The sequence below is a fragment of the Ceratotherium simum genome, chromosome 2 (genome assembly GCF_057802395.1).
Source record: "Ceratotherium simum simum isolate JZ-2026a chromosome 2, ASM5780239v1, whole genome shotgun sequence".
NCBI lineage: Eukaryota > Metazoa > Chordata > Mammalia > Perissodactyla > Rhinocerotidae > Ceratotherium > Ceratotherium simum.
Window position 1 is genome coordinate 20,014,668 of NC_141901.1, and position 12,518 is coordinate 20,027,185.

A 12,518-nucleotide genomic window follows, 5' to 3' on the forward strand; every position below is an offset into this window, starting at 1 on the left:
TACATTTATTATACCTTCAAAAACATGTGTAAAATGGTAGTTGTTCTAATATGAAAGCAAAAGTATAACTTATTAAAACATTGTTCAATAAGTAATGTGGACCCCCAAGGCCAAGCAGAGTACCCAGTACAGAAGAAATGTTTAATAAATGTTTGCTGAACTAAACTACTTACTTCATATATATCTATTGCCTAGAATGCTATATGGTCATTTATTAAACACATTAAAAGGGGGGCATTAAATGGCTCCTAATTTTAAACTGAAAATATTTGATTATGTTACAATAAAATTTTCAAACTGGTAACAAATCTTGAATTTCATTTACGTCACTTTTTAGCAAGCACAAAAGTACTAACCTTCGAATTCAACTGAGATTTTCCAGTGTAAATTTTGAAGGTGACGACGAAGCTTATGGTTATTACAAGCTCTGAATTTTTCCTTAGGGCACAATGGACAAGCCTGTTTGTTTCCTGAAAAAATAACCAATAAATCACAGAATATACTAGCTATTCATGCCTGGATTCAGCTACAAAAGAAGTAACAGGTCCCCACCTCCCCCCCCCCATACTTCTTACGATAATCTTTCTTAACATTAGAGAGAAGTCAACTCTGTCTCGGGAGGTAGTTAACAATAATTATTTTAGCATATGGTCAGTGATTGTTTTTTATACCCCAAAACTCCTCTTGCTGAGGCTAGCTGATGATCTTGCTGCAACTGGGAACAGATATGATGAGGAAGTGATAAACTACATGATATCCCTCCAGCCAAAATGCCTGCCAGAGAGAGCGTCACTCTGTATTTTGGACAGGGGAAAGGGCAGCAGTTGTCACAGTCCCAGAGGGGCAGGAGCTGGGCAGAGGGCATAAGTATCTGTTATGTTCTTCTTCTACTTTGACAGCAACGAAAACAGTTAACATGTAGAGTTAGAAAGGGGAAGAAGGAAGCAGAAGGAGATGACATCCAATATAACTACTCTTCTAAGACTGGGGGTATGATTAGAACCACCGTATCCTATTATTGAATTTGCAAGTTCTTCCTTCTTTATTAACATATTCTCAAAAAGATTATGGATCATCCAAATATAAGTCTTATTTAATTACAAATGTAATGTATCTCAAAAACTTTAATAGTATACAAAACAATTAAAATCTCAATTTCAGGTTTAAAGCAATAAAAATACACAGAAATAATCAATAACTCAATAATTTTTAATCCAACAGCTATCTTTCACATATAGCACACTGCAAGTATAGGCACAATTTATTTTTTTTGTATATACTGCTTACTTCAAAAAACCATGAGGTTATCTTGAGGACAGAATCCAAGCACTAAGCATGGTAAAGCAGAGAAGAGCTTGGGACACTGACAACCTTGTGGAACACTTGTACCAGCCCTAAACTGTCTGCGTGGGGCTTCTTTTATATGAGATAATATAAGCCTCCATATTATTTAAAGCACTGTTTTTTGGGATTTCTGTTACTCATAGCCAAATGCAATTCCTAACTTACAGAATATACAGCCCTTATATATCCATGAGATTGTAATTTCCTTGAGGAGTTGTGAAATAACTTATTCTCACAGCACCTTTGCTGAATTAGAATTTCTAATTTCCTGAACTAGAAAAATTTATTTTACTACTGCTCTAGTTTAATGAGAATAAACAAGTCTATTCTCAGCAAACTTTTTATGAGCCGAAAGATGGCAAACCATTAGAAATTACGAAAAAAAATTCAAAACACAGAAATACCTGTATCAAGATTATCTGAGTTCAATGAACTGGCAGAGTCAAAATCCCCTTCAGTGACAAAAGCTAACTTCTCTAGATCAGCAAGTTGCCTTTGAATTGAGATGTGTCTCGCTGAAAGGAAATTTTGAGAGTTAGAAGATTATGCTTCAACAATCTGTATTCTACCTCCATTTTTATTTGCTCATGTCATAGAATTTTATACTTTTATTTCCTTAGCATAGTGCCCTAGTACCTAGATGGGGAAAACTGCTGCAACTCAGTTGATAAAATGACAAGTGTACTGCAGAATGCAAAAAGTTGGGGAAAAACTCCATTGTGTAATTTCACAGCTTTAAAATTTTATACAATTATTCAATATAATTCTACAAAAAATGTATCTACTCTGTATAAAACACTAAAGTAAGAAACATAAGCCATGTTTCCTGTCTTCAAAGAACTTTCAATCAGGTAGGAAAGATTAATATGTTAACTACTAACTATAACAAGACATGATGAAATGAATACTTGGGGGAAAGGCAATATGATGCAGACGTACAGAGGGAAAAGTAATTAATTCCAACAAGTGCCTTGAGAATGTCTTCACTGAAGTGGCTTTCGACTGAGGCTTAAGGTATGAATAGAATTTCAATATGTAGAGATTTGCTGCCTAGCCTTATAAAGTGAAGTAACCTCATGCGTCAAGAAATACCAGCCACCTCTATCCCACCCCCGGCCGGAATGTAGTACGTTTCGGGGATGGAGTTGGTAGAAAAATATGTAGCCAAAAATGTAGTAGAGATTAGGGAAAGCATAAATTCTATGCAAGTTAGTTTGGACTTTATTCTTCAGACACTGGTTAGTCTTCACAGGTTTTTGAGGAAGTGAATGATATTATCTGAATGTGGTATCTCTGGCTATAGTACCACAGATCAATAATTGAGGTAAGAAATTAGTAATCGAAAGGTACAGAATAGAAGGTAAAAAAAGAAGCCAAGAGGGCTGGCCCTGTGGCTTAGCGGTTAAGTGCACGCGCTCTGCTGCTGGCGGTCCGGGTTCAGATCCTGGGGGCGCACCAATGCACCGCTTCTCTGGCCATGCTGAAGCCGTGTCCCACATACAGCAACTACGAAGGATGTGCAGCTATGACATACAACTATCTACTGGGGCTTTGGGGGGGGGGGGAAAGAAGCCAAGAACTTAGGATGTTAGAAAGGTCAAGAGTAAAATCAAAAATGATTCTAAGATTTTGAGTTTACATGGTTGAGAATAATGGTACCATGAACCAATGAAGGAAGAGAAAAAAACTTCTGGCAGAGAGGAATAGGAAAGGAGAAAAGGGAATTTATTTTTTACATAGTGTTTGATGTACTACTGGTATTCATGTACTAAAGTCCAGTAGGCAGCTGAATTGTTTTTGGAGCTCAGGAGGAATTCTGAATAGATATGAATCATATGTACACGTTAGATAAAACTATAAGCATGAGTTAGAAAGCCTAATGAAAAAATGTGAAAAAGAGAACAAATAAAGCCAAAACCCAGTCCCAGTAATGCATTTTCAGGTTTCTCAAACACTACACATTCTTCAAATTAGATACTTATAAATTTTGGAACATATGAATAAATCTTTCCAAAATATAGTCAACATATTCTTGATTGGGGGTGTAGGGGAATGCATTCCCCAATGCTGCTGAACCCACTACTACTAATATAAATGGACACAATTTGGAAGTGAGGTATGGAGGGATGTAGGTATCTGTAAGAGACACTGAGGAAAAAGAATCAGGAGGGTAAATTCAAAAATAAAAGGTAAGGAGAGGGGCCAGCCCAGTGGCGCAAGCGGTTAAGTGTGTGCACTCTGCTGCGGCGGCCCGGGGTTCGCCGGTTCGGATCCCGGGCATGCACAGACGCACTGCTTGTCAAGCCATGTTGTGGCGGTGTCCCATGTAAAGTGGAGGAAGATGGGCACAGATGTTAGCCCAGGGCCAGTCTTCCTCAGCAAAAAAAGAGGAGGATTGGCAGATGTTAGCACAGGGCTGATCTCCTCACCAAAAAAAAAAAGGTAAGGAGAATCAAGATAATGCAGAAGCCAAGAAAGAAGAGACGGTAAAAAGAGAAATAACACTAAGTATCACAAATAGTTGTAGAGATCAAGAAAAGACTACCAGATTTAGTATTTAGCAGGTCTCTGGTGACCTTTAAGAAAGAAGGTTCACCTAAAGAAGGTTCAGTGAGGTGTTTGGGAGTACAAATGGAATTGGAAGGAGAAACCAAGTACAGAAAATCAGTGTAGATTATTTTTTTCAAGAAGTTTGGCAGTACAAAAAAGGAGATGGATGGGATCATAACTTGCTTTTTCTTTCTTTTTAAGAACAGAGAGACTTGAATGTGTATATCCCAAAGGAAAGGAACATTTACAAAGTGGGAGCCTGAATATATAAGACTAGGAGATGATAACTGATAGGAAAAGATACCCAATGAGATAGTTGATGATGGGATAAACCACAGGGCTCTCTAAAATTCATTATATACTTAAGTTATACAATTTAGAACCTTAAGTCTTTTAAATTCTATTCTTGAGGCTGCTACCTTCCTGCCTATTCCTCCATTCCCAGTTCTTTCGTTTATTCTTCTGTATAATTTGTGTCCTTTTTGCCTCCCCTACAAATAAACTGTAAGAAGGCAGAGGCTACACCTTATTTATCTTTGTAATGGCTAAGTGCCATTACTTGCACCCAGCAGGCACTAAGGTTTGTTAAACAATTTTTAAAAATCATTAGTTTTTGGGATGCATCAATAATCAACTGAGTCAATAATTTTGGAACTCAATTCAGCATTATCAGACATTCCTGCTCAACTTTATTAAAAGATAAATTTTTACCTTTTGTTTAAATGAGAAAAACAAAGAGCAACAAATGTTATGGTTAACTTCTTATACGAGGTATTGTTCAAATGATTTATAATGAGATATAATCTCTATAAACAGGCAAAAGTTTTCCCCATTTGACGAAAAATTTTTAATTGCTAGGTCAGACAATAAGATTTAGGCAATGAATCCATGTGTACAAACCAACCTATTTAATTTGTAATCATAAAGGCTTTTTGGCTTCCACAGTTCAAAGATCTGTGTATGTGAAACAAGATATACAGTACCAAATAAAGTTGTGCTTATTGAAATCATTCTAACTACTAAGCAGTACAAACTAAGAGAAAGGGGCCTGGTAAATTAGAAGGAAAAAACTGAAAATCCTGTGGTCCACTACAGAAGAAACCTCTAAAACATCTGTCTAGGGCCAGCCCTGGTGGCCTAGAGGTTATTTAACTTTAGCAGGCTCTGCTTCGGCAGCCCAGGTTCAGCTCCTGGGCACAGAACTACACTGCTCTGTTAGCAGCCATGCTGTGCTGGTGGCCCACACACTAAAAATAGAGAAAGACTGGCATGGAGGTTAGTTCTGGGTGAATCTTCCTGCACACACACACACAAAGTTTTGTCTAAAGATTCATGATATGCCTATATACATCTCCAAAATTACTTTCTCGTTCAAGATAGTAGATATCAGACAATCTGTACTTAAATCACTCAACCTTTCTGTAACACACTAATAATCTAGAAGTTAACAGGCAAACTTCTTGTTAAATCAGATGAGTCCAAGACGCTAGGAGGTTCTTTTACAACTTCTGTTACTTTCTCCAAAATTTTCAATTCTATTTCAGATATGCCATCTTCATCTTGCCTAGTTAAGACTGATTTCAAAGGACTATCTAGACCATTTAAAAATAATTTTTTAAATGTGATTAGTATATATGTCTAATGCATTTCAGATTCCTCAACCATTACATATTTGCCCCAGTAATGCATTTTCAGGTTTCTCAAACATCCCACATTCTTCAAATTACATACTCATAAACTTTGGAATATATGAATAAACCTTCTCAAACTATGTTTAACATATTCTTGATGGCGGGGAGGTGAAGAAAGCATGCCTTCCCTAAAGCTGCTGAACCACTTCTGATTAATATAAATATCCAATCTAGAGATGAGGTAGGAAGGCTAACCTACTCAGGAGAGTATACCCCCTTATCCCCCACTGTAGCTGTGGGTGAAGAAACAACTATTCTGCACCTACTAGCTCTGATCCTATATGATGAGAACGGGTCTACCTGAGGCATGCTGAGTTTGTCTTTTCTGTGATCAGCCCTACTTTTATATCTACTATAACAATTTATATGTTGCTTTAAAATTGCAAAATAATTCTATTAGACTATAACTATCCACGTGTTTTATAAACATTAAACTCCCACTGGCCTAGAAGTAGGAATGACAATGAATTAATTTAAGATATTTTGTTATAATTCAGAAAGAGCGTGAGGGTCAATTTACGGACCACAAAATCATTAAAAAAAAAAACTTTCTTAGATCTTATATTTAAAAATGTTCAGAACATTCTTAAGAAAGTATTATTTATCAATCTTTTAAATTCCTTTATGGTCCAATAAATCACCGCTTAGAAAACATGCCAGCACGTTCTGAAGCACAATAACATGGGCTATTAATTCTCAGCAGTTGACTTCTGAGGGAAAGCAGTACAAAATTCAACCGGTATTTATGTCTGAGGGAAGACATCCATAATTTAGTCGACTCTTTCTTAAACTACTCATCAGCCTCAACTGCTAGCTGCTAAAAAATATAAAATAATGAGAAAAACCCATCTGTTTCTATACGTCGAGGCATAAAAGCTAGTTGACAGCAACGGTTTCTAAATCTTGGCAGCTAGGACCTACTACAGTAAACGACGTCGCATTTTAAAGGACTTAGTGAACCATGGCAGACGGGACTGAAAGGGAAACTACCAAACTAGGTGCAACTTCCCATGTTTGTACCAGAAAAAGACCCCCTTTAACGAAGAAGCCCTGAAACCTCATTAATTTCTTCTATCCGCAGCACCCCTGGCCTCACATAACCTTCACCGTGACGTCCTCCAGGTTCGTGGAGATGCCCTCTCCCATTCTGTACCCGTTTTACCCGCTACACGGGTCCCTCCTTCCTCCCCGCATTTCCTTAAACCTGCTTTTCTCCATATAAACCATCCCAGTGAAGGGCCTCCCCTAACCCCCAGCAAGGCGCACTTTCTCGCTCCTGCGGCAGACACATCTGGGCCTCCTGCACTTACTGCTTTCAGCCTCGTCAGGGGCAGAGGCTAGGGACGGGGACAGGGCCGGAGCCTGGGCCAGGGCAGGGGCTGGGGCTGGAGCCGAGGCCGGAGTCGGAGCCGAGTCCGGGGCCGGGGCTGAGGCCGGAGCCGAATCCGGGGCCGGAGGTGGGACCCGAGCGGAGTCCGGGGCCAGGGTCGGGACCTGGACCTGGGCCACCTCCACCTCCTCCTTCTCCTGGGGTAGCAGCTCCTCCTCCGCCATATTCTCCATAGTTACCGCCTCCGTGCCAGGCCCGCCCGGGGACTAGGAGGGGCTCACGGCGGGGTGAGAGAACTGGCGTGACTGCCCAGAGGGCTGGATCCAAGGAGTAGGAAAGCAAACGGGGTGGACGGGATGCGTGCAACAGACAAAAGACGAAGAACCAGTGACCAAATCCTGTCAGCGCAAAAATAACAAGCCAGAGGGAGCGGTTCGCGTTCCGTCCGCTTCCCTTTCCCCGAGGCGTTACGGCGCCACCATACACCGCGCAGAAGCGTACTGGGCACGGCGTCCAATGAGGTAAGAGAGTTCCATTTCCGCGGTGCGTCTCCGTTCCAGCCGTCAACCTCTGAACCCAACCAAGACTACAATACCCAGCGTGCACCGCGCCGCCTGGGGGTGGAGCCGGAGTTCCAAGTCCTTGGAGGAAGTAAATGGAAAGCTTAACAAACGCTCCTGAACGTTGGAGTGGTAGGCTGGATCCGAGCGTAGAACTACATTTCCCAGCGGGCATCGGGTTCGGGGGTCCCTTCCACTAGGCCTGGACCTCCGGAGTCGCCACCGCCGCCGGCGCAATAAGGTAGGGAAGTGGGGGTTCGTTGACGTTTTGGTGGGCCGGCCCCCGCACCTCACTCAGGTCCCTAGCCGGCGGCCAGCCGGAGTGAGGATTTAGGGGGGCTCCTCGGCGTGGGCGGGGCGACTCTGTGGGCGGATCCGGATTGAGCCAGCTCCGTGAAGGGTGTGGTTCTGGCTGGGCCCTGCCTCTGGGGCTGTTCCTCGCCCAGCCTTAGGGTCCCGTCTGTTCCTGCGGAGCCCGTGGGCCGCGGCGCTTTACGGGCCGCTGACGAGATTGCTTATCAGTCCGGTTGACTTGGAGTCTGCTTTTTACTTCGCACCCTCATACACATCGTGACCCGAACGTTCTTTTTCTTTCGTTTTTGTTTTTGCTTTAACCTACATATTCCCAGTAGCATCAGCGTTGCGCTGTGGTTGTAAGCGTCCTGTGGATAGGGATTATTATTATTGTTGTTGTTGTTATTATTGGTGCCCTACGCTTGTATTTATTTATGTAGGCTTTTAGTAACCAGAGCCCTGATTGTGTTGAGCTTCGGAGCACTCGATTTGATGCGATTCTGATTCCCCAAGGCATGTGCCAGTAGTCGTCCCCTGGCCTCCGTATTTCTCTTCCCTGTAATCTCGGGGCCCGCTTGAGTTTAAGCCTCACTCATTCAAGCCCACTGAGGCAGACGGGAAAAACAGAGAGTTTTTTAGCTGCTCTGCCTGGGACTGGTCGGAACGTTATAGGCAACAGGGAAGGAGAGGGAAGCCCCTTTTAGTCTCAGGTACGCGACTCACCCTCCAGTTCGGTTTATCTAGTTAATAGAGCTGATACTTAATACTTATCTCACTAGTTTATTTCATACTTGTTTTCAGAACGCAGAGGAGAGCGGGTGTGATTATTTGGCACTTTGAAGCTCGAACAGGAATTTAGTCCTCCACGCCCCGTTCAGTAGTTAGGAAGTCTTTCTGGAGGGTTTTTATTCCCTCCTCCCCAGTTTAATGTAAACATGGTTTGTACCCTGGAAAGTTTTGTGAGTTATCATTCTAAAGCTTCTTAGTGCCCCCACCTCCAGCTTTTACTGGCATTCCTGAATGTATGGCTACCTCGCTGCTTAACAGTCAATTAAAAATGGGATAATAACACATTATAACTTATAGAAGTGAGTGGTGGCTAGCTATATTTGTCCAAGAATCACTGATTTTTTTTTTTTTGAAAAAGACCAGATGGTTAATTGAAAGCTTGATTCAGTATGTCAATCTCATCATTTAATACCAGCTGGAAACCAGAAGATGGAAAGGGTTAGATTTTAGTGTATGCCTTCTATGGGAATTTTAGTAAGACTTTCTAAGCATGATCTGTGATCTTGAGACATCCTAAAGAAGGAATCTTCAAAGTTTGAAGAATATTAAGTGAGTATGTTACTCGTCTGTTGCTGCCTAAGTTGTCCTAAAGCTTAGTGGCTTAAAACAACAATAAACACTTATTACCTACAGTTCCTGTAGGTCAGGAATTCAGAAATGGCTTTCTGGGTATCTAGCTCTGGTTCTCTCATGAGGCTGCAGTGAAGATAGCTGCCAGGGATGCTGCCATGTGAAGGCTTAGTTAGGGCTGCAGGATCAGTTTCCCAAAGTGCCAAAAGAATCTGCGTGGCAGTTGGTTCTTTTTTGGCAAGAGGCCTCAGTTCTTCCCTGGTGGGCCTCTCTATGGGCTACTTGAAGTCCTCATGACATAGTGGCTGTGTTTGCCTAGAGTGAACAATTCAAGACAGAGAAAAGCGGAAGCTACAAGGTCCTGTTTGACCTAGCCACATACACCATATAGCAGTATCAGTTACACAGGTAAACCCTATTTATTGTGAGAGGGGATTACATAAGAGCGTAATTACCAAGCAGCAGAGATCATCAGGAGCAATTTTGGAGGCTAGTCAGCGCAGGAGGTCTCCCCTCTTTTAGTTTATATGTTGATTTTCATAAAATCAATATGAATTTCACACTAACAAGTATAAAACATTCATCATGGTAAACATACAGGTGTTTTTCCTTCAGTAGTCCACTATCTGTGGTATTTTTTTTTCAATTTCCCTTGTGGGGAAGAGGTTTAAATTAGCATTATTTCGTATTCAAAGCAACAACATCAGACCAACAGGGATCAGTTTAAATTGTAAAAGTTAACATTATAACCAATCCACTGCCTCTAGGCAATTCATTTCGTGGAAGTTATTGTTTTGTATTATACCTTTTTTCCCCATGGAATGGAATCCTGGGAACAAGAAAGGGAAAAGAAGATTATTACTCTGATCTGAGAGCTAAACTGTGAATTCAGTTATTTCCATAAACTATCTTACAAAGCAAAAGTTCTGGGTAATTTAGAATATGTTCTTAGAGGTCTGTGTTGAGGGACCGGCCCGGTGGCATAGCGCTTTAGCAGCCTGGGGTTCACAGGTTCGGATCCCGGGCGTGCACCGATGCACCACTTGTCAGGCCGTGCTGTGGCAGTGTCCCATATAAAGTAGAGGAAGATGGGCACAGATTTTAGCCTAGGGCTGGTCTTTCTCAGCGAAAAAGAGGAGGATTGGCCTTGGATGTTAGCTCAGGGCTGATCTTCCTCACACACACACACACACAAAGTCTATGTTGAATATTTTTTTATAGATTTTTACTGTTATTAGCTCTTCTGTTAGCTATCAGCATTTGCCTTCTCTTCATAGTCATCAGAGTATTCTAAGAATTTGATTTCATATAATTGATCATTCTTTTATAGAACTTCAGTTACTGTGATCATGATTGACCAGGAGGAATTGCAATTGCTTGGTTACTAGCCATTGTTATGTTCATAGTCTCGATACACGTCACTACCAGCAATAAACTCTCCCTTGGGTTTTGCTTCTAGACCCCTTTTTTATCTTCCTGCCCCAGCAGACCTAATGATGTTCCCAATCTCTGGCCTCTGTGTTTCAGCAGAGGATGCTTCTGGTGCACAGTAACTTGAGAATGTTTATGACCATCGGGGATGCTTGTGTTGTCTTATGGCTTTGTTTTTTTTCCTGTCAGCAGCTAACAGTATTGACTTGATCCAGAACAGGGCTGGCAAAGTGAGACTGGGAGGGGAAGTGGAAGGAGGAAGTGCAATGGGCAAGAGTTGAAAGTGGCTCAGAATGAAAGAGTGAATGTTCTTCTGAGGAAGAAAACTTCACTCATTCATTTACTGAGCGGGCATTTATGGGCACCTCCTAAGTTTTTAATACAGCATACTCTTCAAGGAGCTCAGGGTCTAGTAGAAAGACAACCACATAAGCCAGTGTTTTTTTAGACTCTACTATATACTACCCTGTGCAGGGTATTTTTTACGTCTGTTGTTTCATTTGAGTCCCTCAAAGACCCTCTGGGATGGCTTATCACTATTTTACATATAATGAAAGTGGGGTTCAAAAAATCCTTATGATTTGCCTGAAGTCTCACAGTGAGTGACAGAGGGTGTGTCAGGAAAATAAAGACTTATGACTAATTGGTGTTGAGATGTGGGTGGGGCAAAATACTGCAGTCCTGCAGGCAGTTGAAAACGGTGATGTGTTTCTTGAGAGAGAAGTCAGCGTTACAGGCATAGTTTTGAGATTCATTCCTAGAAAGGTGATAGATGAAGCTGAAGGAGAGGAACAGATCTTCATGAGGGAGAATGTAAGTAAAGTGGAACAATGAGAGAATTCTGTCATCTTGGGAATGGTTAGCAAATGGAGATTATTTTGTAAAACTCCAATCTTTATATAACCAAAAGAATAATTTCTAACTTTTTTTTTGTTTTAATGTTTACTTTAGCTTTTCAAAATGTCCAACAAAGAATCTTGCGGAAAAAAGGACAAGTCTCGGAGAAAAGACACCACCTCATCACCCAACTTTGATGAAGAAGTAAGAATTTTGATTTACTCACCCAAAGATACCCTTTTTTAAAGTTTATTTTTGTGTAATGAAAAAAATACACCTCAGTCTTTTTTGTGTGTGTGTGAGGAATATCAGCCCTGAGCTAACATCCGTTGGCAATCCTCCTCTTTTTGCTGAGCAAGACTGGCCTTGGGCTAACATCCATGCCCATCTTCCTCTACTTTATGTGGGATGCTGCCACAGCATGGCTTGACAAGCGGTGCGTCGGTCCACGCCCAGGATCCGAACCTGCGAACCCCAGGCCACTGAAGCGGAGTGTGCGCACTTAACCGCTATGCCACTGGGCCAGCCCCTACACCTCAGTCTTAAAATGAGATATGTAAACATTTTGTTCTGCCCTTCTGACTAAGGAGAAGTCATCTGTTTTTCCCATTCTTTACTTGCGTTATTTTATTTATTCCTCACAACTCTATGAGATAGGTACTGTTATTATTACACAAATGAAGAAACTGAGGCTTAGAGAGGTAAGTAATTTGCCTAGGCATTCCTGACTTCGATTCTAAGTCCCCAAATCCTCCTTTTCATAGGAACAACTCACCATTAGAGCGTTTTCCACATCTTCTCCCTTCTCTGTTTACTCAACATGGGATAGGATTACATGCTCAGTGGTCAGAATGGGCTACCCTGTGCAGGGGAGGCCGCGGGTAGGGAAGGCATGTGCATCGTGTTCCTTTTTCTCCTACTCTCAGCACACTGCCTTAGAAGTGGTTTGGTAGATGAAATTTAGAATATCTAATTAATTGAGCCGGGTGGGTGTTGTCTCCAGGAAGCAAGACTGAAATGTGATTGATGTAACCAAAACAAACAGACAGACAAACGAACCCTGCAATCAGTTTTTTATTATAAACTCTCTGAATAGTCTGCGTAGTGCATCATCAGAATTAG

General features: G+C 41.5%; 2 protein-coding genes across 7 annotated transcripts in view; one reads left to right on the forward strand and one right to left on the reverse strand.

Annotated features, from left to right (window-relative positions):
- Window positions 1–7,342, reverse strand: part of TRMT1L (tRNA methyltransferase 1L) — a 35,297-nt gene extending 27,955 nt beyond the window's left edge. Inside the window, exons 1-4 of one of the 5 annotated variants that reach the window (XM_087438946.1) lie at window positions 6,897–7,342; window positions 5,352–5,496; window positions 1,749–1,859; window positions 357–470 (exon numbers count right to left, since the gene is read on the reverse strand). In XM_087438946.1, the coding sequence (XP_087295072.1) occupies window positions 357–470; window positions 1,749–1,859; window positions 5,352–5,496; window positions 6,897–7,148 (622 nt within the window). In that variant the 5' untranslated portion in view covers window positions 7,149–7,342. Of the gene's footprint in view, window positions 1–356; window positions 471–1,748; window positions 1,860–5,351; window positions 5,497–6,895 lie in introns of all 5 variants that reach the window. The other 4 variants (XM_087438922.1, XM_087438918.1, XM_004424926.3 and 1 more) reach the window with 4 other exon arrangements.
- Window positions 7,343–7,378: 36 nt separating this feature from the next.
- SWT1 (SWT1 RNA endoribonuclease homolog) overlaps window positions 7,379–12,518 on the forward strand; it is a 103,861-nt gene continuing 98,721 nt past the window's right edge. Inside the window, exons 1-2 of one of the 2 annotated variants that reach the window (XM_087438909.1) lie at window positions 7,379–7,436; window positions 11,511–11,600. In XM_087438909.1, coding sequence (XP_087295035.1) covers window positions 11,520–11,600 — 81 coding nt within the window. In that variant the 5' untranslated portion in view covers window positions 7,379–7,436; window positions 11,511–11,519. The other variant, XM_087438902.1, reaches the window with a different exon arrangement.